Source organism: Narcine bancroftii, chromosome 12 (assembly GCF_036971445.1).
Source record: "Narcine bancroftii isolate sNarBan1 chromosome 12, sNarBan1.hap1, whole genome shotgun sequence".
Lineage (NCBI taxonomy): Eukaryota > Metazoa > Chordata > Chondrichthyes > Torpediniformes > Narcinidae > Narcine > Narcine bancroftii.
This window is the reverse complement of record NC_091480.1, coordinates 96,631,457-96,657,987: the sequence shown is the minus strand read 5'-3', so window position 1 is coordinate 96,657,987 and position 26,531 is coordinate 96,631,457. Positions and strand designations below refer to the sequence as shown.

At 41.5% G+C, this 26,531-nt stretch overlaps 1 protein-coding gene across 5 annotated transcripts in view; it reads right to left on the bottom strand.

The window, feature by feature from the left end:
* Positions 1-26,531, bottom strand: part of LOC138746709 (unconventional myosin-Id-like) — a 303,031-nt gene that overhangs the window by 119,221 nt on the left and 157,279 nt on the right. For all 5 annotated transcript variants that reach the window (XR_011347053.1, XM_069905032.1, XM_069905030.1 and 2 more), the window contains exons 17-18: positions 21,625-21,848; positions 17,377-17,521 (exon numbers count right to left, since the gene is read on the bottom strand). Coding sequence is in view for 4 of the 5 variants with exons in the window: in XM_069905032.1 (XP_069761133.1) it covers positions 17,377-17,521; positions 21,625-21,848 (369 nt within the window). In the remaining variant the exon portion in view is untranslated. The remainder of the gene's footprint in view (positions 1-17,376; positions 17,522-21,624; positions 21,849-26,531) is intronic.

Below are 26,531 nucleotides of genomic sequence, written 5' to 3'. Positions count from 1 at the left end.
TGCTTGTATTGCTAAGTGGATGCAATAGATGATTGTTATGTATTGATAAGAGATTGTTGTTTAATTATCGCTGTGCTGGAGTAGGATTGGAAAAGGTCCAGAACCAGAATAGGAGGAGTAGAGCAGATCTCAGCTGAACCCAGCCTAGCATTCAGACCAATAGTGAGGAATAATGTGTTAATGTATCCATTTCAATAAGAATTCCCTCTCTGCAGTCCACCATCTGCTGTAACAAAATCCAAAATTTCATGGTGAAATCATGGTGCCTTAGTTTTGCACCAATCCAGATGTTTTTGAGCCAATGGCATATGAAATGGAGATAAGAGTTAATCTGGAGTTATGTATGATAATTCTAATCCACAATCCGAGTTGTGGACTGCAAGACTCAGCACACACAATAGCAAATTGTGCTGGTTGCCTGATTTACAGGGAACTGCATGGGCATGAACAGGGTGGAATGATTTCTTTTTCCCTGAGAGAGGACTGCATGCTTTTTGCACCATGGAGTGATAGGCACTCCCCTGGGGTGGTAGCCAAGGGATCTGTTGGAGGACATAGTGCTCTATGTTAGTGATAACCTGCAAACCATTTTCTTATTATAAATCTTATCTGTCTCGACCTCACTGCAGCAGAGAGTCACAGTGTGTGGTGTAATCATTAACCTCTGGATGCTGGATACAATGTTGGTATGCCAATTGGCTAACATTACCATGATAGAAAGAACGGGTACCAAGTTCTGTGCACAGTCCTGTTGTGTATTTGAGTTATTAATGATCTAACAGGAAAATCCAACTTTAAATACATACTTTATTCATTTTTCAAGCTAGTAAAATTTTCAAACAAAAAATTCACATTATTCATTCATGAATAGATACAGTAAATGTTCTGTTAGCTTTGAACACACAATGTTGGAGAAACTCAGCAGGTCCAACAGTGTCCTTTATGTAGCATAGGTAAAGATACAGAACCGACGTTTCGGGCTTGAGCCCTTCATCAAAGTAGGGGAAAATGCTGGCAAACAGCTGAACAAAAGAGTTGGTGTGGGGGGAGTTTTGGCAAAGGCGAAAAGAGGGAGGGGACAGCAGGAATAAGGGGGAGGAGGGATGACTGGGTAGATGGAGGGACTGGGAAAAAAAAGAAAAGGTGAGTAGATTCAGGGGAAGGCAGCACAGTCAATGTTAATACCATTTGGCTGGAGGGTGCCCAAAAGGAAAATAATGTTGTTTCTTCACTCTGCGGGTGGTCAGGGTGGGATAGTACACAAGGTCATGGACAGACATGTGAGTGTGGGATTTAAGTGGTTGGCCACTGGGAGGTCACTGTGGTTGTGAACGGAGTGGAGGTGCTGAGCGAAGCGATCTCCCAGTCTGCGACCGGTCTCTCTGGTGTAGAGAATGCCACAAAGTGTGCACTGGATGCAGTAAATAATTCCTCATCTTGGGAACAGATGCAGTGGAGACGGAAAAATTGAGAGAAGGGGATGGAATCCTTGCAGGGGTCAGGGTAAGAGGAGGTGCAGCCCAAGTAGCTGTGGGAATTGGAGGGTTTGAAGTATGTCGGTGACCAGCTTGTCTCCCGAAATGGGAACAGAGAGATCCAGGAAGGGAAGAGTGTTATCGGAGATGGACCAGGTGAGTTTGAGATCAAGGTGGAAGTTGTCTGTAAAGTGGATGAAGTTGACAAGCTCATCATGGGTGCATGAGGCAGCCCCATGTAATTTTCTATGTGGTCTTCTAGTCCAGATCTTTGAAATGTCTGCCTTCTTCCACAAACATGGCTTCCCCCCACCACCAACAATTCAGCCCTTACCTGCATCTCCTCTATCTCCCGCTCAACTGCCTGGCTCCATCTGCCCCCAAATGCAGCAAACACAGAATTCCCCTCATCCTCACTTTCCACCCCAACAACCTCTGCATCCAACACATTATACACCGGAATTTCCGGCACTTATTACAGGATATATTTTCCTTCCCCTGTGGCTTTAGGAGGTGTAACACTTGTGCCCACATCTCCTTCCTCACCATGGTTCGGGGTCCCAAACAGGCCTTTCAAGAGAAGCAACACTTCACTTGTACATTCAGAGGACTGATTTACTGCATCCTTTGTGGCATTCTCTACATCAGAGAGACCGGTTGCAGACTGGGAGATTGCTTCGCTCAGCACCTCCGTTCCGTTCGCAACCACAGTGGCCTCCAAGTGGTCAACCACTTAAATTCCAAGTCATGCTCCTGCGCTCATATGTCTGTCCATGGCCTTGTGTACTATCCCATCCTGACCACCCACAGATTGGAGAAACACCACATTATTTTCCTTTTGGGCACCCTCCAGCCAAATGGCATTAACATTGATTTTGCTGCCTTTCCCCTAAACCTGCTTTCCTTTTCTTTCCCATCCCCCTCTTCCTGTTTTTCCAGTCCCTCCATCCACCCAGTCATCCATCCCCCCCCCCCCCACATCATTCTTGCTATCCCCTCCCTCCTTTCTCCCTCCCCCCACTCTTTTGTTCGGCATTTTCTCATAATTTAATGAAGGGCTCAAGCCCGAAACATGGGTTCTGTATCTTTACCTTTGCTACATAAAGGACACAGTTTGACCTCCGGAGCTTCTCCAGCAATATGTGCTTTTTTACTTCAACCACGTGTCTACAGAATTTTGTAATTTACTTCTGTTAGTTTTGGGTCATTTTCAGATATTTATTCAGTGAAACAGAAAAACTGTTGAAAGTAAATGTAGAGCATTTATAAGATAGGTTTCCATAGACTCGTTCTGACGCACAGAAAAATTGTCTTATATTTAGTTCTCAGAATGGAACTCTTGAGTAGCCAAAGACTACCTGTATTGCTAAGTGGGTGTAACAGATTATTGTTAGGGACTGATGGGGATTGCACATTTATGATTGCTGGGCCAGTGTTACATTGGAAAGGGTCCAGAGCCAGTGTTAGTCAGAATGCAGGATTTGAACATAAATTCAATGGTCTTGTGAGATATAGAACTGTTTGTGGCTCTGCAGGGCCTGACCTCCAGCACTGAACACATGGCTATCTTCTCTCACTGGCTTTTGAGTATGGCTGGTGGAATTACTGACTCTCTATTAACACAATTTTAAAGAATCCTGTCCTGCAAACGTCATATTTTAAAAAAAATAGACATACAGCACAGTAACAGGCCATTTCGACCCAGGAGCTCATTCTGCCCAATTAACCAACACCCCCGGTATATTTGGAATGGTGGGAGGAAACCAGAGTTCCCGGGGAAAACCTACGTAGACACTCCTCACAGACAGCGCGATATTCAATCCCTGGTCCTGATCACTGCCGCCATCAAGACTGTTAAAGGTGAGTGGAAGAAAGTGTAGGGGAGATGTCAGAGGTAGTTTTTTTTTACACAGAGTGGTGGGTGCCTGGAATGCATTGCCACGGGTGGGGGTGGAAGCTGGTACATTAGGGACATGCAATAGAATTTTAGATAGGCCCATGGATATAAGAAAAATAGAGGGATATGGGTGTGAAGAGGGAAAGTATTAGATTATTGTGGAGTAGGTTTACATAGGTCACCACAACATCATGACCCAAAAGGCCTGTACTGTGCTGTAGTCTTCAATTTACTACGTTCTAAGCCAAAACACATTGGTCTGTAATTTGAGTAGTTGTGCTTTGTCTCATTTTAATACTGTATACGTTAAACATATGTTCCTTTCCAACTTGAATGTGGTTCCTATCCAATAAATGTTGAAAGATGGGACTGTATAATTTGCAATTGCTTCAGCTGACAATTAAGTGGAAAATCTTACAACTATTTTGCTTCCTCCCCACCTCTCCCCCCCCCCCCCCCATCATATCCAATAGGTACTTTCTTGAAGGAATTATAGATTAGTTTCTCTTCCATTTCTCCTTCAACCTTTACACCAGGGAAAACAATCTGTAAAATAATGATTTATAGTAACTGCCCCATTCCCATCTTCAGACAGGTAAGGAACTAATTAATTTCATTACATCCGCTGCATTAGAGAGAGGAAGAGCTCCTGTAGATTTCAGAACTGAGCTGAGGAAAGGTACAGATTTATATCTTTGCTGTCAAATGCGAATCAAAGATCGGCATCAAGCTGCCATTATTTTTTCCGCATTTAATGCTTTGGCTCGATTGTCGCAACAACAGTGTGGTGAAAGAGGAAAGTCTGCAGATGCTGCGATTGGAGTTAATGTACAAAAGTGCTGGAACACAGCGCCTGACTGCTTTCCGCTCATACCGTGATGAAGGACTTGGGCCTAAAACATTGGTTGTATTTCTTTGCCTCCGATGCACTACCTGGTGAGTTTCTCCAGCACCTTTGTGCGCTAAGCCTAAAAGAATTCTATGCAGGATAAAATGGTGGATTTTATTTATTCCAATAAACGGTTTGATGGCCTCGTACATCATGAATAATCTTCGACTTTCAAGTGAATAAGTACAGAACCAGTTCCCGAAGCAGCTGAAGAGATAGGACAGGTTAACCTGTCATATTTAACTCACCGATTACAAAAGGTTCACACCCAGAAAGTTTACTTTTTTTTCAGAAGCAAATATATCTGTTGATTTTCCACAATTTTTGGTTTTGAATTTAGATTCCCAATGGTTGTGACATTGCTTTTCTCCCACTTGATATGATTAGTCAAAACTCTATTTTAAAATAATATTCTACTTTTAGAGTTTCATCTGTCAGGTGGTCGGCATATTGAATATGTTGATGTCCGCATCTCACAAGTGAAAAGCTCAATTATATTTAACAACAATCATTAAATGTTGAGGTACCAAAAATTAATCTTTACATTAAATCTACTTGTTTAAATATAATAATGAAACCCATAATGAATTGATATCTCATAATTTCTTCCCTTGTTGCAACACTCCACAAAATGCTCTAATTCATTTTATAATCATATAACAATTAGTACGGAAACAGGCCATATCAGCCCTTCTAGTCTGCACCAATTTAAGTGAACACCATGAGTTCCACCTACCTGCTCCCTGCCCATAACCCTCCAACCCCTTCACATCCATGAACTCATCCAATCTCCTCTTAAATGACAGAAATGACCTTGCTGGAACTACCTCTTCCGGAAGGTCATTCCACTCAGCCACCACTCTCTGAGTGAAGAAGCTTCCCCTTATGTTACTTCTAAAGTTTTGCTCCAACCCTTAACTTCCAATCTCTCCTACCCTCAAGGGGAAGAGCCTATTCACACTTACTCTATCTATCCCCCTCATAATTTTATAGACCTCTATCAAATGTCCCCTCAGCCTTCTCTGCTCCAATGAATAAAGACCCAGTTTACTCAGTCTTTCTCTGTATTCTAGATACTGCAATCCAGGCAACCCTTTAGTAAATTTTGTGTGATTTATCCTCTGCCAACTAACTTAATTTCCCATTCTATCCATAACTGCTACCTATTCTGAAGTATTCAGGGGATAGGGGTTATTTTCCTTGAGACAACTGTTGAATAATGGACAACATGGCTAAAGCCAGCCACAAACATGTTCATGAATTCAGCAAAGATTCTTACCAAGTAATATACTTGTGATATAATAATACATTAGGGTCCGAGAGTCATGGAGAAATACAGCATGGCAACATGTTTGACCTATCATATCAATGCTGACCAGCAACTCCCCATTTATACCAACATTACAATAATCTTATTTTTATTCTCTCCACATTCATATCAACTGCCCTCAACCATGCTCCCACTCACCTACCTACTAGTGACATTTTACGGAAGCTAATTAAAATATCAGCCTTCAGGTCTTTATATGTGGGAGGAAACTGGAACACCTGGAAGCAATCCATGTGTCCCAGAAAAATGTGCATATTCTACAGACAACACCAGAGTTAGAATTGAACCAGGGTCTCTGGCAATGGAAGACAGTGACTCCACTAACTGTGCCACAGTGCTGCAAATTCTCAATTATTCCTCATCCCTACCATAATCCATTGACATTTAATCTGCTTTCTCAAGAAGAAAGCATTAATGTCGGCCAAGATTATGTTCAAAATGGAAACTCTTTTATCAAAAAAATCTGTAAGCGCACTTTAGATTAACACACAAAAGTGCTGGAGAAACTCAGAAGGTCTCTTACCATCCACAGGAGGCAAAGATATATTATCACTGTTTTAGGCCTGAGCCCTTCATCAAGGTAACATGGATGGTGCAGAACCTATCGAGTCTGTAGACATTCTTGTTTCTCTTCAGATGTTTGTTTTTTTCAATTCAACCCACAGAACTTTTAGTTTGACGTAATGGAATAAAGTTTAAGAAAATTTAGAGTGAGCTACCTTTAGTATCGAGGGAATTGATTAATTATTGGAATAACTGTTGTTTGTTACAGATTAAACATAGAAACATAGAAGATAGGAGCAGGAGTAGGTCATTCGACCCTTCGAGCCTGCTCCGCCATTCAACGATATCATGGCTGATCTTCAAGTTCAGTACCCCGTCCCCGCCTTCTCTCTCTTATACTGAAGAAATAGATCTAATTCCCTCTTAAATATATTTAATGAACCTGCCTCTACTGCCCTCTGTGACAATGAATTCCACAGATTCACCACCCTCTGGGTCAAGAAATTCCTCCTCATCTCGGTCCTAAATGGTTTGCCTATTATCCTCAAACCATGGCCCCGGGTTCTGGATTTTCCCATCCTTGGAAACATCCCATTTGCATCCATTCTGTCCAGTCCTGCCAGAATTTTATACGTCTCTATGAGATCCCCTCTCAATCTTCTAAACTCCAGCGAGTACAATCCCAATTTGCGCAATCTTCCCTCCCAAGTCATTCCTGCCATTCCAGGTATCAGCCTGGTGAATCGCCTCTGCACTCCCTCCATTGCAAGAACATCCTTCCTTAGATAAGGTGACCAAAACTGCACACAATACTCCAGGTGGGGTCTCACCAAGGCCCTGTGCAGCTGCAGTAAGGTATCCTTGTTCCTAGACTCAAACCCTCTTGATTTTAAGGCCAACATACCATTTGCCTTTTTAACCGCCTGCTGTACCTGCATGCTCGCCTTCAGAGACTGGTGTACAAGAACCCCATGGTCTCTCTGCACTTCCCCATCTCTTAATCTATTGCCATTCAAATAGTAATCTGCCCTCCGGTTTGTATTACCAAAGTGGATAACCTCACATTGATCCACATTGTAGTGCATTTGCCATGTATCTGCCCAGTCCCTCAATTTATCCAAATCACACTGGAGCTTCCTGACCCCCTCTTCCGTGCACACAACCCCTCCTAGCTTAGTGTCATCTGCAAATTTGGAGATATTGCATCCAATCCTCTCATCCAGATCATTAATGTAAATTGTGAACAGCTGGGGTCCCAGTACAGATCCCTGTGGCACCCCACTGGTCACCGCCTGCCACTCAGAAAACAAGCCAACTCTGTCTTCTACCTGCCAGCCAGTTCTCAATCCACATCAATACTTTGCCCCCAATCCCATGAGCCTTGATTTTGGAAGCCAGTCGTTTATGCGGGACCTTATCGAAGGCCTTTTGGAAGTCCAGGTACACCACATCCACTGGCTCTCCCCCATCTATTTTACCTGTCACTATCTCAAAGAATTCCAATAGATTTGTCAAGCACGATTTACCTTTTGTAAATCCATGTTGACTCTGTCCGATCCCTTCTCTGCTAATCATATGCTCCGCTATTACATCCTTAATAATGGATTCCATCATTTTGCCCACTATAGGCTCACCGGCCTATAATTCCCCGCTTTTACTCTACCCCCCATTTTAAATAGTGGGGTAACATTAGCTACCCTCCAATCCATGGTTACTGATCCTGAGTCTATCGACTTCTGGAAAATAATTCTTAAAGCATCTGCTATCTGAACGGCCACTTCCTTGAGTACCCTAGGATGTAGATTATCAGGCCCTTGGGATTTATCTGCCTTCAATCCCATCAATTTCCCCAAGACCATGTCCTTAGAGATACTGATTTCTTTCAGTTCCTCCCTTGCATTCGTCTCTATGTTTCCCAACATCCTCGGGAGGTTATTTGTATCCTCTCTTGTAAAAACAGAACTAAAGAAAGAATTTAATTGGTCTGCCATTTCCTTATTCCCCATTATATATTCCCCTGATTCCGACTGCAAGGGACCTACTCTGGATTTCACCAATCTTTTCCTCTTGACATATTTATAAAAGCTTTTGCAGTCGGTTTTTATATTTGCCGCAAGCTTACTTTCGTAATTTAGTTTTGCTCTCTTGATTAATCCCTTTGTCCTCCTTTGGTGCAACTTGAACTGCTCCCAGTCTTCGGTTGCGGTACTTTTTTTGGCCAATTGATATGCTCTCTCTTTGGACCCAATGCTGTCTCTAATTTCTCTTGTTATCCACGGTTGAGTCACCTTTTTTGGTTTATTTTTATGCCAAACAATTTGGATTCTCTGGCTGTCCTGGCCAGCAGTTTTTTTGAATAAAAGTGTCATCGATCTCATTGCCACAAGTGGAGGTTGACAGTGAAGAATTGCTTTTACCTGCATTTGTCGTAATTGCATCATGTTTATGCAGTTTATAGATATTTTGACATTATACAGTGATGTAATTAAAAAACAATCTTCTGCAAGAACTCGTCAGGTTGAGCTATTCCTTTGCCAGATTGTTTGTTACTCCAGATCCAACATCTGAAGTCTCCTGTGTGACATACAGTTTCCAAGTATAATTTTCTCACTGACAGTTTGGCATTATGTTATAGCAATTAAATTTATATTATGTACGTCATAAATACATCAACGACTTTGTTCCTGACATAGTTTCCAAAGAGATGAACTAATACTTATTCGTAGAAAATTTTCCAAGTCGCAGTAATATGAGTTGCCAAGTAGATTAGGTTATGGTTGGTCTCTGTGGGTTCCCGCAAAGATGAAAGACCCAGCAAAGCTGTTGAATGCAGGTTGCAAGCCACAGGGTTAATGAATATCATTAATACACAACACTGTCAGCTGAAAGAAGCCTTCCCTCTAACAGTTTCTCCCTTTCATACCCCCAGAATCTCTCTCTCTCTCACTCACACACACACACACACACACACACACACACACACACACACACACACACACACACACACACACACACACACACACACACACACACACACACACAGGTTGCTTCAGCAACAGACCCTACTGCACTGTAGTACAAGCCAATCAGTCTCTTGAAATAGAAGTAGAAAAGGAGGATCTCACAAAGTAGATGTATTGATGTGGGACCAGATGCTGGCACAGATGCTGGCAAAGTCCCCCACTCAACTGCACAGATGCTGGCAAGGTCCCCCACTCAACTGCACTGATGCTGGCACAGATGCTGGCAAGGTCCCCCACACAACTGCACAGATGCTGGCACAGATGCTGGCAAGGTCCCCCACTCAACTGCACAGATGCTGGCAAGGTCCCCCACTCAACTGCACAGATGCTGGCACAGATGCTGGCAAGGTCCCCCACACAACTGCACAGATGCTGGCACAGATGCTGGCAAGGTCCCCCACTCAACTGCACAGATGCTGGCAAGGTCCCCCACTCAACTGCACAGATGCTGGCAAGGTCCCCCACTCAACTGCACAGATTGTAATTTCATCCCTCAAGTAAAAGGACTTAGTTGCACAGCCTGCTCCTCTCGGGTTACGAAATGGCCCTTAGGAGAGCAAAAGTGCTCAAACACATTGACAACAAAGAAAATAATGAATGGAAAATGGTAGAAATATTCGACATTGGAACCCTAGCCTATCGAAACCCGAAAATCAAAGTCAAGGAATTTTTTTTGTATAAGGTTCCTATGTCTAATTCATAAACCTCATCTTTATGTAAAGGTTTAATGTAACTTCCTACAAGGTGCCAGAAAACCTGCTGTATATTCCAATTATTTTTTGCTGTGTTTTAGATTTTTAGTATTTTGTAGGTTTCTTCCTATATGTTTTTATTGGCTCTACGTTAGTAATAAGTAAACTCTCATATGCCATTGCATCAGGAAAGCACGTCTTTAAAATGCCAAGTTTCCTCATATTTGATAAGTACTGAGCCACATCAGTCTAGTTTATAAAGTGATATTTGTAGAACATTTAAACATTCATAGCAATGTTCTGATCTGAATGTCCTTCCTTGGTCTGGACAACAATGGTGAAACTAGTATCTTCAGTGATAATATATGTTTCATATGTCATGTTCTCCAGACCAGGGAACATCCTCTTAAATATTTTCGGTATCCTCTCCAAAGTATCTACATCCTTCTGAAGTAAAACATGAAAATCTGTAGATACTGTGGTTGAGGTAAAAACACAATGCTGGAGAAACTCAGTAGGCTAGACAGTGTCCTTTATCTTCTTTGGCTTGGCTTCGCGGACGAAGATTTATGGAGGGGGTAAAAAGTCCACGTCAGCTGCAGACTCGTTTGTGGCTGACAAGTCCGATGCGGGACAGGCAGACACGATTGCAGCGGTTGCAGGGGAAAATTGGTTGGTTGGGGATGGGTGTTGGGTTTTTCCTCCTTTGCCTTTTGTCAGTGAGGTAGGCTCTGCGGTCTTCTTCAAAGGAGGTTGCTGCCCGCCAAACTGTGAGGCGCCAAGATGCACGGTTTGAGGCGATATCAGCCCACTGGCGGTGGTCAATGTGGCAGGCACCAAGAGATTTCTTTAGGCAGTCCTTGTACCTTTTCTTTGGTGCACCTCTGTCACGGTGGCCAGTGGAGAGCTCGCCATATAACACGATCTTGGGAAGGCGATGGTCCTCCATTCTGGAGACGTGACCCATCCAGCGCAGCTGGATCTTCAGCAGCGTGGACTCGATGCTGTCGACCTCTGCCATCTCGAGTACTTCGACGTTAGGGATGTAAGTGCTCCAATGGATGTTGAGGATGGAGCGGAGACAACGCTGGTGGAAGCGTTCTAGGAGCCGTAGGTGGTGCCGGTAGAGGACCCATGATTCGGAGCCGAACAGGAGTGTGGGTATGACAACGGCTCTGTATACGCTTATCTTTGTCAGGTTTTTCAGTTGGTTGTTTTTCCAGACTCTTTTGTGTAGTCTTCCAAAGGCGCTATTTGCCTTGGCGAGTCTGTTGTCTATCTCATTGTCGATCCTTGCATCTGATGAAATGGTGCAGCCGAGATAGGTAAACTGGTTGACCGTTTTGAGTTTTGTGTGCCCGATGGAGATGTGGGGGGGATGGTAATCATGGTGGGGAGCTGGCTGATGGAGGACCTCAGTTTTCTTCAGGCTGACTTCCAGGCCAAACATTTTGGCAGTTTCCGCAAAGCAGGACATCAAGCGCTGAAGAGCTGGCTCTGAATGGGCAACTAAAGCGGCATCGTCTGCAAAGAGTAGTTCACGGACAAGTTTCTCTTGTGTCTTGGTGTGAGCTTGCAGGCGCCTCAGATTGAAGAGACTGCCATCCGTGCGGTACCGGATGTAAACAGCGTCTTCATTGTTGGGGTCTTTCATGGCTTGGTTCAGCATCATGCTGAAGAAGATTGAAAAGAGGGTTGGTGCGAGAACACAGCCTTGCTTCACGCCATTGTTAATGGAGAAGGGTTCAGAGAGCTCATTGCTGTATCTGACCCGACCTTGTTGGTTTTCGTGCAGTTGGATAATCATGTTGAGGAACTTTGGGGGACATCCGATGCGCTCTAGTATTTGCCAAAGCCCTTTCCTGCTCACGGTGTCGAAGGCTTTGGTGAGGTCAACAAAGGTGATGTAGAGTCCTTTGTTTTGTTCTCTGCATTTTTCTTGGAGCTGTCTGAGGGCAAAGACCATGTCAGTAGTTCCTCTGTTTGCGCGAAAGCCGCACTGTGATTCTGGGAGGATATTCTCGGCGACACTAGGTATTATTCTATTTAGTAGAATCCTAGCGAAGATTTTGCCTGCAATGGAGAGCAACGTGATTCCCCTGTAGTTTGAGCAGTCTGATTTCTCGCCTTTGTTTTTGTACAGGGTGATGATGGTGGCATCACGAAGATCCTGAGGCAGTTTACCTTGGTCCCAACAAAGCTTGAAAAACTCATGCAGTTTGGCATGCAAAGTTTTGCCGCCAGCCTTCCAGACTTCTGGGGGGATTCCATCCATACCTGCTGCTTTGCCACTTTTCAGTTGTTCGATTGCCTTATATGTCTCATCCAGGGTAGGAACCTCATCCAGCTCTAGCCTTAGGGGCTGTTGAGGGAGCTGGAGCAGGGCGGAATCTTGGACTGAGCGGTTGGCACTGAAAAGAGATTGGAAGTGTTCTGACCATCGGTTGAGGATGGAGATCTTGTCGCTGAGGAGGACTTTGCCGTCTGAGCTGCGCAGCGGGCTTTGGACTTGGGGTGAGGGGCCGTACACAGCCTTTAGAGCCTCGTAGAAACCCCTGAAGTCGCCAATGTCCGCGCTGAGCTGGGTTCGTTTGGCGAGGCTAGTCCACCACTCATTTTGGATCTCCCGGAGTTTGCGCTGAAGATGGCTGCATGCGCGACGGAAGGCTTGTTTCTTCTCTGGACAGGATGGCTTTGTAAGGTGAGCCTGGTGGGCAGCTCGCTTCTTTGCCAGCAGCTCCTGGATTTCCTGGCTGTTTTCGTCAAACCTGCGGAGTTTCTCCAGCATTGTGTTTTCACTATCTATGTAACAGAGTTAAAAATGCATTTAAATAATTTCTATCCTCAATTCTGTATTTGTGAATTTTATCTCAACGAGTTACTTGTATTTAATGTCCATTTAATAATGTTTCCAGTGAGAATGAGTTTAGCAGTGCACACCTCTTGTGCTCCTCCTAAGCCCCTCCCTTCCTCTCACATTGCTTGTTACCTTGCTCAGGGTAAAGGGGGGAAGAGGGGTTGGAGAAGATTGCTACTGGGCTATTTTAAATGTTTTCCATAGAAAATGAATTGTTTATGTTATCCGTCTTAATGTATATTGTTCATTGCTAATAATTTGTTTTACAGTTGGTTTTGCAATTTTTTAATGATTAATGTAAGTTTTATGGATGTTTTTATTTATCTTGTGTTTAGGCATCATTATTATGTATTGATCATGTGACCCATGTAGTATTGCTGAGATTTTACACTGTAAATTCTGTTATTTTGCATACTTAGGAGCAAAAGGGGGAAAATAGGAAGAAATCCCAGAAGGCAATGTTTGTGTTATTTTATCTTCTAAAGGTAAATATTTTCCTTAGCTAGTTAAGTTTTTCTATGCCTTTTTTATAATTCACCCACCAGGTGCCACTGCTTTCACTTTGTAAAATATAGTTTTTTTTTATATAGTTTGAAAGGAATTTAAAATGCAAAATTCTTTCCTGAGCAAATCTGTAAAGCTCTCAGCTAATACCTTTAATATTGAATACATATTAAAATAAAGTATCTGTGTGTAGTTTATGAAAAGAATGAATGAGGACACAGCTTGTAACCTTGCTAAGGAAGCAAAAGGGGGGAAAAAAGGGAAGAAATCCCAGAAGGCAATGGTTGTGTTATTTTGGCTTCTAAAGGGAGTGAGTAAATGCTGCAAAATAACTCTGTGAGTCATTTCTTTTTCTAAACCCTATGCTAACCCATTACATCTACATCAGGGGTCCCAAATGTTTTAGACTATCGACACCTTAATGGAATCCTTGATGCCTCAAAGATCCCCAGGCATGTACAAAATAAAAAATATATATAATTAAGTAGACATGCAGTTTCTATATGCATTAGTGAGGGAAACTGCATACTACATACCATATGCATGGCCTCCCAGCAACAACCCAAACTTTGATACCCCAATCACTAAGTAACATAGCTGTAAATTAAGCAAGTAAATGATTACAATAACAGTGAAAAAAAACTTTACTTCTGGCCAGAAAGAGCCAAATGGAGCTGGGTCCAAGTTTTTTGGTTGAAAAGTTTGAAGGTCACAAATTGCTGCAGGTCTGATGTGTTCAAATTCAACAAAGGTGTCCACGGCTCTTCAAAAAAAAAAACTGCACTTGATGCTGCCAGTGAACCAATCTCCATCTGTGCTTTCTCCCTTGAACATCTATTTCCAATTACTCTTGCTAGCTTCTGCCTCATCCCATCATAATTTGTCCTTCCCCAATGAAGCACTTTCCCATTTCGTCTGTGTTGGGTTCTACCAGTTGCCCCAATAATCAGAGACAAAGAGTGGAAAGGAAGGGAGGGGCTTAGGAGGTGCACAAGAGGTGTGCACTGCCAAACTCATTCCCACTGGAAACATTATTAAAAGGACATTAAATACAAGTAACTCATTGAAACAAAATTCACAAATACAGAATTGAGAATAGAAATTATTTAAACGCATTTTTGACTCTGTTACATAGATAGGCTTTATTACACACAAGACTGCTGGCCCAGTGCAAGCTAGGGAAGGAAGAGGTGACGACCTTTATGGCCTGGGTCACAGGGGAGGAGTCCAGGGAGGATGTCATCAGGAGGCGGGCCAGCCCATACCTGTACTGGCCTGTACGGTCAATACCATATCATTACAGTCTGCTTTTATCCTTTTCCATGGCTAGGCTAAAGCTCAGGGAGTTGTGGTTACTTTTACCACTGCTATCCTTGGGCAGAAGTCTGAAGGCCATCAACTCGAGTTCAAGAACAATTCCCTTACAACAGTTATCAGGCTCTTTTGTTTCATTAATGATGATCAACTCTTTTCTTCCTTTCTTTGGCTTGGCTTTGCGGACGAAGATTTATGGAGGGGTAAATGTCCACGTCAGCTGCAGGCTCGTTTGTGGCTGACAAGTCCTATGCGGGACAGGCAGACACGGTTGCAGCAGTTGCAAGGGAAAATTGGTTGGTTGGGGTTGGGTTTTTCCTCTTTTGTCAGTGAGGTGGGCTCTGTGGTCTTCTTCAAAGGAGGTTGCTGCCCGCCGAACTGTGAGGCGCCAAGATGCATGGTTTGAGGCGATATCAGCCCACTGGCGGTGGTCAATGTGGCAGGCACCAAGAGATTTCTTTAGGGTTAGAGCTGTCACTTTTTTTGCATTAGGATAACCGTGAATATTTATTATGTCTTTTTTGAGTATTTATTCAGCTGACGTGGACTTTTTACCCCCTCCATAAATCTTCGTCCGCGAAGCCAAGCCAAAGAAGAAGAAGAAGAATTCAATTAAGTATTTAGTATGTAGTTTTTTACAAAGTACCTATTCAGCTGCAGAAAGTAAGAATTTTGGTGCATATGTACATTGTACAAGCTATATAACAATAAACTCATTTTCATTATCTATAAGGACTGTCTGAGTCTCTACATGGTGCGAAGGGATGAGGTAAGACAGCAGGTGTTGTACCATTTGCAATTACGTGAGAAAGATGCTGGGGAAGGAGTATAATTCACGGAGGTAGAAAATTCACAGGATTGATGCTCTTAGAAAGTTGAAAGGGGAGGAGAAGCGAAAGTATGTCTACAGGTGGAATCTCACAGAAGATGACTGAAATTGGAAAAGATGATTGATTGGGCGGTGAAGTACGCAGGGAAGAATGTGAGGACTCTGTTCTTGTTCTGGCTGGAGTGAGAAGGGATGAGAGTGGAAGCGCATAAATATATGGGCTGTGAGAAGCCTTCCACTCAAAGTTTACAGGTCACCTTCCTTGTGAATCAGTCGTTTTGGTTCCTCCTAATGATCACATAATTGGGTAGCACGGGCGCATGGGCCGAAAGGGCCTGTTACCGTGCTGCACGCCTAAATTTAAAAAAAATACATAGAAGTATTTCTGTGCCTTAAAAAAGCAACCTCTATCCTCAAGGACCCCCACCACCCAGGCCATGGCCTCTTCACATACATCGGGGAAAAGGGTCCAGGAGCCTAAAGACGAGCACTCAGCGGCACAAGGACAGCTTCTTCCCCACTGCCATCAGATTCCTGAATGATCAATGAACCACAGACACGGCCTTACTTTTCGTGCACTGTTATTTTAACTTTTTTAATATATTAGATTTGTAAGATGGTTCTAATATGAACGTTTGGACTCTGACGCTGCTATAAAAGATTGGATTTCATGACGTGTTCATGAGGATAAATCCTGATTCTGATGTTATGTGAGGTGAAAAGAAAACAAGGCCTTTATTTAAACGTGCTGTAGTGGCTGGAGTGGGGGGTGGGGGGTGGGGGGTGGAATCTTTGGCCCCCTGTTGAGAATGGCTGAGTTTCAGGGCAGGCTGCGTGCATTTAAGGCATGTATGAAAAATTAACGTGCATTAATTGTACAAATTAACTACAACTAATTGACAGTTCTTAGAAATCACAGCTCATTAGTAAAAACATAATGAATGAAACTGAATGTGAAAAATGATCACTTCAACCCCTTGCTTATTTCAGCAAATTCTTGAAATGGACTATTTCACCTCCAATACTGTCCAGATTGTTATTTAAATTTATATCGGCGATCCTCAGTGTTTGGAACAGGCTGTTTATTGAGGAATCCATGTGGGTTCTTTTATCCATCGAGTTCATCAAGGTCATAACAAATTGATCCTGAGAGACAGTGACAAGCAAGATGTTTTTTTGCACTACAACACGACGTAAATTTCTCATTTGTACGGTCAGGATTTGGTGCAGAATTAATTATTTACGTTTGACTTCTTAAGTAAAGTCAAATACAGAAGTAATATTGATTTTTCCTACATAAACTGCATCTAATCATGTGATGTGGGATGAACAATGGGCATTGTTATAACAGGCATCATCTTAATTCACTTCATGCTGTTTGAGTGCTTTATAAATCATAATCTCCGATCGATAGGACTTGCATTTAATGGTATACAATGACCATTAGCAAATGGCAGGTTTGAAACCTATCATCTGAAGTAACTTAGGGTGCATATGCATGTGAACTCCAAGTTACATACAAGAAAATATGATGGCAAATATAACCTTTTCTAAGAAAACAACATTATTTTTTGATTGATTCATTCCTGAATGGCACATTCAGTCTGAAAATTATTGCAGGGTGAGTTAAATTAAAAGCTGGAAGAATTTTTCCCTCCTGAGTCTGGTCCATTTATATCCTGACGTTCAATGCTTTTTATCAGCAGAAAAACTGCCTATTTTGAAGTGAAAAGAGCCGGTTGCTTGAATTCAGCAAAGAAAACAAAACAGCACCAGGTTAAATTGTTTACTTTTGTTCCCTAAAATTAAACTGCATTGAAAGTCTGAGGAAAAGGACCTTGGCTCTGGAATCAGCTCAACCATGAAAAACTACCTTAGTTGATTGATAACCATCGTCACTGGAATTGAAAGCTTATTTAAGGCATTCAGGTTTCCATTGGAAAAAAGTATATTCGCAAATATTTACTGTAAATGTCATAATTTTAAACCACATGAATTAGTGCAGACTAAGTTAGAAAGTTATCCAATGCAATTTCTCCAGTGCTATCACGGAATTACTCACGGTTGCCAGATAATTGCCTTCCCAGCTTCTCTGGAAGCCCAGATCACCCCTCTGACCCTTCAGGTTCTCCAAGGCTGCCACCTTTGCTTTCACCTGTGGTAAGTCGGCAGGAGGGACGCTCCTAATCAGCAGAAATGCTCTCCACCTTTTGGCAGAATTAAAATTAAAACAACTTGAGGCAGGGCAGGTCTTTCTCAAAATGACATTCTTGAACATCCGAAGCATTAAAAATGAACAGATCAAAGATATAAAGCATTTGAGAGGCCAGTGATATTTTGATTAATGATCTCATTCAAAAGACAGTGCACTATTCCCTTAAGGCTTTACTGGAAGTGGTGGTCTTCAGCACACATTCTGTCAGAGCGATTGAAAGGAATCAATGGAATGTGTAACAGTCATATTGTATTGCAAAGTATAAATTGTATTCACTTCTCAAATCACAGCATTTTATTTACAAACCAAACCAGTGTATGTTTCAAGGAGGATTCTATGAATATGTAAAATGTGAATTGAACATAAAAAACCCAGTGTTTTTTCTGCTTCAATTTTGTTCCTTCTGATTTGAAGCCCATATGTTATTAAAATGTTCTGATTTCCAGCAGCTGAAATAAAAAAAGTCTAAAGATAATCCATGACTCGTTTTGAAAAAAAAAATGACAACTGCATATTCAATTGTGATCCATTGAAGAACAATGTTATGACTTCTGTCTGAATGTCAAAACGAGTAGCTATATATCCAAGTCCAATGTTGCTTTACACCATCAGATGTCAAGGCAGCATCTCATCAACAGCTTCTACCTTCTGCTCAAGATGCTTGCTAATCTGTGCTGACCTGCTATCACAAAGCTCTATAACTGCAGAAGTTGAGGTGTGCCCTGCAAATGTGGAAGTATGAGGGGCGGCTCTGTTAACGTAGCAGTTAGTGCAACGCTGATGGGGACCAGGGTTCGAATCTGTACTTTCTCCCTGTGTTTGCGTTGGTTTCCTCTGGGTGCTCTAGTTTCCTCCCACCCTTCAAAAATGTACAGGAGTGGGAGTGGGGTGTAAGTCAATTGTGTGTATTTTAGCAGCACGGGCTTGTGGGCCGAAAGGGCCTGTTACTGTGCTGTATGTCTAAATTAAATTAATGATATTTTTGCACAGCAGAACAAGTTCATTCATTTCATTGGGAGGAATAGTCAAGAGGGAGAAATACAAATTTTTAAAATATTTCTTTAAGAATATAGAAGTTTTAATATGTAAATTTCAATGCTTTGAATGTTTTCAAATATCAATGACGTTCACAAATAATCAATCCCTTCAAATGCATTGACAGGTAGTAATCCAGGAGCAAGGCTCTATTTTGGACAGGAATGAATCTATGCTGTGATAATCCTCACCAATCATCTTGGAACTGGCTTACCTGAAGAACCTCATGATGGGGGCCCCTGTTCCAAGTAAAAATTGGGCTGTGGCCAGGTGATTGGCAAGCAAGTGTGTACAAGATACAAACCACTATTAATTTAGTCAACAAACCCAAATGAAGGCAGCAAAAAATAGGTTAGGGTTTCTATATTTGATCGATCTCTGCAGGTTTCTATCCAAATGCCATAATATTGGATCACAGTCTAGTAAAGGGAATTAAATAAGTATCACGCACTAATCCAGTTGAGTGAAATGAAGCTATTGACACTTTAATTTTAAGTTGCTCGGTTCAATGCCACAGTCCGGTTTTCTTGATGACCTCTCATGGTTTGGGATGTGCTTTTACTTGTATATTTGGTGATCTGAAGATTAATATCTCTATTTTCCTTTTGTTAATAAGTCCGAACATCATTAAATAACTCAAACCCACTTCTGAGCAGATGGCCCATATCATTCGATTTGAACAGAACATTCTATTTCCTAATCATCTCGGTGTAGTGGGCAATCTATCACATCTCAGACACCTTCATTGTTATAAAATATTTGTGTCAAAAAGTAGGCTACAAGAAAGTCTAGATAAATATAAAGGTTTGAATAATGTCATGTCAGTATTGAGTCCAGTCTCATTCCAATAGCATTCATAATACTGACATTCAGGAACTCAGATAGAAAGTACCTGCAATTAATTAATCAGTTTATCGGACATTAAATTGTAAGTATATGAACAAAGAGAGTGACTAAGGCTTATAGTCTAGGATTTCAAGTATTACCCACATTTTAGTTTCCAAAGACGTTGGTTACCCTTTACTTCCTATATATGCACGTGACCTGCTGTTTTATATATTGCACTACAATCCCAGCGTATGCAGACTTTCCTCTATTCCAGCTATATGTATTTCAATTTAAAAGTATGAAATAATCTTACACATTCCAAGTTCTGAAGCAAGTGACCCACATTAATCATTAGTATGGCTGTGGAGCAAGACAGTAGGAGAGAATATATTGCCATCAACTTTAACTTCAGAAGTCAGAATCAAGGACATTTTATTGAGGTCATGTCCTTAAGTTTCTGTGTTTGATACACTACAGGCACATGTAGGATACAGAAAACCATAGCATTCTTAGCTCATTTACTAAGTTGTCTGCTGCACAACTATTTAAGGCCAAAATATTATTCCACATGCAAAGCATGATTCTTTTTCATTTCAGGAAGACTTACAAGGAACCCTTGCTATTTTTGCGACTGTGAAAAATGTAGCTTTTGAAGAGGTGGTGAGGCTGCTACTTCATTCAAACATAAACAAAAGTTGAAACAAGTCTATTTTGCAATCTGTTAGGAAATGGGCTGTGCACCAGAAGTGATCCTGCCAGTCACAGGAAACTGTTGATTTTTTTTTCCACTGAGCTTGTCAGCTGCTGCGTTGAGTACTGGGAAGTGTTAATGAAATTTCGCTGGGTGACACAGCCTCTTGAAAGAAATCCACAGACTGAAAAGCTCTGGCAAAATATTTTTCCTTTCATGTAATTATCCACAAGGAGGAAGCTCCAGTAACAACAATGGCAAGCATGCATGTGTCAAAGATGACTGGAATCCTACTGCTATGAAGGAGAAAGCTGCAGGTGCACAGGACCAGTATAACTTGCAGGTTCAAGTCAATACCCTGACTTAGATATACTGTACATCAATGTTCCTTTATTGTCACTGAGTCTAAATCCTGAATCTCCTTATGTGGAAATAGCTTCATGAAAAGGGCTGCAGCGATTATAAAAGGTGACTTAACACCAGTTTCTCAAAGGGAAGAAATATTGTCCTTGTCCCAAAAAAATGAATAAAAATATCAAGCAAAATGTAAAATCTGTATGACTGCTATTCATTGTAAGGTAGGAGTTTTATTGGCAAAATTAATTCACCCTTCTTTCTCCATTGATCTTTTGGGGTAGTTTTTGGATTTCTAAGCAAAGGTTAATCCTATCTTAATCATAATTGATTCAAGTAGTGTTAAATATTTCAATTTAGAGTACAATATTTCTGTAACCATTTGGTAGCAATTTTCTTAAATGAACTGATTACATATTAAGAATTAATGCCATTGTGCACCCTGGACATTTCAAATTATGCTTTCTCAGTATTATGGTGCATTTATCTTATTATTTAATCCTAAAATACCTGACTAAATCGTCTAGTGAGAATGGCAATGATTAGTAAACAGTTTAAACTGATGAAAGGAATTACTTGTAACCCATTCATTTTTATAATTTGTAATTTAACCTCGAATTAGATCTTCTTTATCAAATCCCAGTATTTTTCCATGGTCACATCAAAAATGAAAGATTCAATTTTTAACACTTAAACAATAATAAAGTTATTAAAACTGAATGTATTTATAATCTATGTCTGGAGAAATCTAAAACTACATCTTAAACAAAAGTTACAACATCAAAATAATTAAATGTAACTAAACCTTTAATTTTCAGAGATTGCCAAATTCATGATCAAAATCCACCAGTACAGTATTTTCTAGACTTCCATTCTATTGGTTGTTTGACTCATGAGAATCCTTGGCAGGGGGAGTTTCAACTTTATTTTTAAGAGCTTGAATTTTTTTTTGAGTGAGCTAATGAAAAGCACAACGCCTGCCCATACAGGTAGCTTTTTACTGAAGTTTGAAGTATCTCACTTGATCTCTCAGCAAATAAAATCCTCATTCAGCTCTGCAAACATTATCCTCAAAGTAATGTCATGGTGCTAGGAGGGCAATGAATACATTTTTGTTTTTTTCTGGAATTAAAAGTTCATTATACCCGATCACCAAATCACACTGATAATCCTGTTTGGAATTTTACCTTTGGTAAACAGAGTGCAATGTTTCATCAAATTTACGTAGGATCTTGGGGGGAGTTGGCCATTTCACATGTTTACCATAGTCCTTCATGGTTCCAACGCTCTGGAAACGTCTGCCTACTTCCCGGATATAAGACTTCACCTTGTACCTCCTGTAGTGGTTTATAATAATGGAGACAGCTCTTGTACGTTTGTAGCGAAGTCGAGCTAGGGTACCCCTCCACACCTATAAAAGAAAATGAATGTTTACTTCAGGAAAAAAGGTTAGAAATCTATCAATTACCTAAAACACAAGCAGGCTTGTGCCCAAATTGGATCGCATCATTAAAAATCTGATGTTTCACCTCAAATTAAAAGGATACCACAGTAAATGAGCTTATGAGTGGGTTACAATGCACTTTCTGTGTCATTATTTTGGTCCTCCAATAATATTTACTGAAGTTTTGTACTACTTGATTCAGGCAGAGCCAACTTTAAATTCAGTTCCCATTTTGAAAAATGCCGTTTTCTTCAACTTTTCCCAACAAGATTTTTTAGACCATTTTATCATTCACTAATGAAGTAGAGTTGATCCTTACTCTTCAACAACGCATAAAAGATCTTTCAGGACAAAATCTATTTGAAGACTTTTGGTTGGCTATCCAACTGATATTCAATATTTAAAAATGATCACTTTTGGCAGTGGTTGAGATCAATGACATTAGGGTTAGGGTTAGGACTGCAGAATACATAATAAGCCCATCTTTCTCCTTTTGAATTTCCCAAAGATATCAACAATTAAGGTTAAGATTCATTTTTTTTTTATCATGTACATAAATACATAAAATGTGTTGATTTTTGTTTGCTGTAAAGGCAAGGAGGTGCCACAAGTCTGGCACTCCCACTAATAAGTGAAAGAGAAGCAAAAGAGAGTCCCGACAAAGGCACCATGTCTGAGATTCAACTCTTGCACTTCCATGACCTTTGTAGCTGTACTTTCTCCCGTCTGTTTCAGCAGTGGTCCCGAGTTCTTGGTACTGAATTTCTGATACGATCACGAGGCTGTTAACACCCTTTGGGAGCATTGCTTGCCATTGGCACCCTTACAAGGCCTGTTTCCAGCAGTCGACAGCCTGGTGTGAGTCCTTCAGCCTCCAAGCCCCTCACCGGTCTGCGGCTGCGGCCTCCTTCCTTGCAGGGTCTTCTCCTTCTACTCTTAAGTTAACCTTCCACAAACATCTGGAATCTGCCATTTCCTGTGACTCCTCTGTCTTGTCCAATAACAATTGCATGTAAAACCACTTTCTTGCATTTGTCATGCACACCCCTTCCTCAAGATGAACCCCACATCCCATACCACTGTAACTACTTAAAATAGTGGTTTCAAATCCATGTTTAAATTTTCATTCAACATTTGTCACTGAACTCTGGAGCCTTACACATGATAAGCAAGTCATTAATTTCCATATCTAATTCAATGTCCTAATACGTTTAGTACATCCATGCAATTCTAGTTACCCGACCAGAACAATGATGTCAATGTTAACAGAGGGGCAGAGGAGATTCACCAGGATGTTCCTTGGACTGGAAGGCTTCAATTATAGTGAGAGGTTGGAGAGACTGGGCCTCTGGGTGACATCATAAAGGTTGATAAAAACACAAGGGGCCTCTACTCTAAAATGAGAGGAGAGAGATTTAAGAGGGTCCTGAGAGACAAATTTTTCCTTAAGAGGGTAGTCCATATTTGGAAAGAATTTCCAGAGGAGATCATGCAATCATGTCTTTCAAAGGACATTTGGACAGGAAGGGTTTAGAAGGACATGGGCCAAATGCAGGCAAATGGGACTGGACCAGAATTTCAACTTGGTTGGCATGGATGACTAAGGCTGAAAGGTCTGCTCCATGTTGCATGACTCCATTAATGACTGTGCCCAGATAGCATCTTCGCTTAGCATGTGTAGATCCAATCAGGTTTGACCTTTATTCAACATGACATTCAAAGCACACGTGGATATGTTGATTCAGTATTGAAACATTTAGCAAAGAATATCAGATTTTAGTAGAAAATGCACCTGAAATTCACCATTGCTTCACTTCTCATATTGAGGATGGAAATGCTAAGAAACAACATTGGATTAGAAATGACCATTCCTCCAAGTAACAAAAAGAACAATTTGTTTCCAATTTTGCACCGTTTCTACCACAGAGAAGATTTTTCAAATGGAAACTAATAACCATTAATGGCATCACTGTTAGCTTAGCACGACGATATAATAGTGCCAACAACCCAGGTTCGAATCCAGAGCTGTCTGAAAGTAGTTTGTACCTTCTCCCCATGTCTGCGTGGGTTTCCTTCCCCTCTTCGTAACGTACGGGGGTTGTAGGTTAATTGGGTGTAATTGGTCAGCATGTGCTCATGGGCTGAAAGGGCCTGTATGGTACTGTAATTCTAAAATTATCAGCCGGAACAAGAAATACTGTTCAACAAGGAAATTAAGACAAGGGTAATTGAATTAAGATGGCTTGATTTTTTTTAATTTAAATTCAGGCACTTGTAATCCAGACAATGTTGATTGTCCCATTACAATTCCAAACGCATGAGTGACTTGGATCTAAGCCCATATAAAAAGGAGACTTTTGGGTTCTTGTGCATTACCATTCTCATCATTTGGCATGCAAACTGAAACTGAACCCTGACATTTTGTCTGCAATTGTAAAGAATGGCCAAAAGACATTTCAAGCCAAAATTCTTTTCAGGTTGAAGTTCAGTCTCAATAAAGAGTTTTGGCTTGAAAAGACCACTAGTGTTTTTCTCACGCTGATGTTGCTTGACCCAGTGATTTTCTCCTTCAGATTGCGCTTAGCTTCAGATTCCAGCATCTGCTGTATACTTAGTCTAATAGCAGCTGTTGTGACTCTTGGGTAGAGCGATATAATTGGTTCCATTTCCTGACTTTCCCCCACCTGGCCTGCATTTTTCTTTCTATTTTCAAATTGGGATATTTGCAAGTTGCCACTGCAGGAGATCACAGTAATTTAAAAAAAATGTTGGCGTGCCTGTATGTTCTGCAATTCCGTGCCTGAATACTGCAGTGGACAGGTGCAGGATCCCCAGAGGTTTATATCATAAACACAATAATTAATCCAATAATTATCCATACACTTCCATCACTGTACACCGTTCCTTTCATTTTCTATTCAACACCCTTGCTACCGCTATGTCACCTTGTCATTACTCTCCCCTCTGTTGTTTGAGGGGCTTCCCCTCAGTCTCAGCCCCTCAATGCCTGGTAATAGAAGGACACTAGACTACAGGTAGTCCCCACAGCACCCTTGTGTTGGTTGTGTGTCCCTCAGCCTGTACTCCTACAGACTGGAATGTGCCAATCGATACATTCCCATACCAACATCTCCATGTGCTGAAAGACCAACAGGTTCCGGGCAGACCAAAGTGCATCTTTCACCAAGTTGATGGTCTTCCAGTAGTTCTGGATGTCTGACTCTGTCAGGCTGCTGTCTGGGATGAACGGTGACAAGGTCTCTTGCCTTCTTCTCTACACACTTTTTGCAAATCTGCATTCTGCAAAGTGGATGACTGTCTCCACTCCAGCACAGCCATTCCAGGTACAACGTGTGTTGAGGGTGATGTTTCGATTGTACAGTAAGGATGTGACCAGGAGGGTTCCTTTCACTGCCAGCCAGGCTAAATTCTGGTGTTTGTTCGCGAGCACTAGTGATGAGGTATTCTGCTAATTGACCTGGATGGAAACCCCATTGTTTCCATCTAGTCCTCATCTCTCAGTGTCTGCATGACCTTCTGTACTGGCCACTGCCTCGTGGTCAAAGTGTTTGTCTGGTCAAACATTTTCATGAAGGATAGGTGGTGTGGCAAAGTCCAGCTGACTTGGACATTGCGCAGCAACAGGACCAGACCCATTCTTCACAACACCTGGGACAGGTAGAACCTCAGAACGTAGCATCATTTGGTGCCCTTATACTTTGGTTCCATGCACAGCCTGATGCAGCCACATACGGAGCTGACATCAGAATGAGGGCTATATGAGCTGGAAGACTGTTCTGGTAACTGCCAGGGCAGAGGTGTGTGGGATGGGCCACACCTGTGCCAAGTACAACTGGACCGAGATCACCTTGAATCTGATGACCAGGTTCTTCCCTGTTATTGAGAGGGAACTCTGTACCCCAAGATCCAATTTCTGATTGATCTTTGCGATCCACTCCAACCAATTATTACAGCATGCCTCAGCCCCTCCAACCCAGATCGTCAAATACCTTCAGGTAGTCAGATCTGACTGTGAAGGGGATGGTGGAGCCAAAGAGCATTTTCTTGCTCCTCTTCTGGTTTACCCTGTCACTCTTTTTATTCCTTCATTCTTCCTGATGGATTCGGCAAAGGTTCTATACAGCACACAAATAAGACTGGAGAGAGTGGGCAACCTATCTGTTTTCCACCCATTGATTCAAATGACTGGGGTTATTTAAAAAGGTAAGTGAAACTACTTGGGTTTTCTTTTAAGCTTTTATTAGAACTAATACTTTTAATTAAACATATTCTGTTAATTAAACATATTTGTGTATTTTTTATAAAAAATCATTTTCAAGTGTTTTTGAATTTTTTCATCTTTTAAAAAGTTACTGGTACTTAAATATATTTCCATCATTGCTCATCAGAAAACAGAAACTGCAAAAGAACTAGTGACAGGTTAACAGAGGGTCACCCAGCACAGAAACCAATCTTTCAGGATGGAGTCTGTGCTGACCATTAATATGAATCCTATACTCACCCACTTTACTCTTCAGCCATCCCTCAAACTCTCTCCAAGATTCTACCACTCATCTGCACACTGGGGAAATTTACAATGACCAATTCACCTATTTTACCCTCGCATCAGGAATGTGAGATGAAACTGGA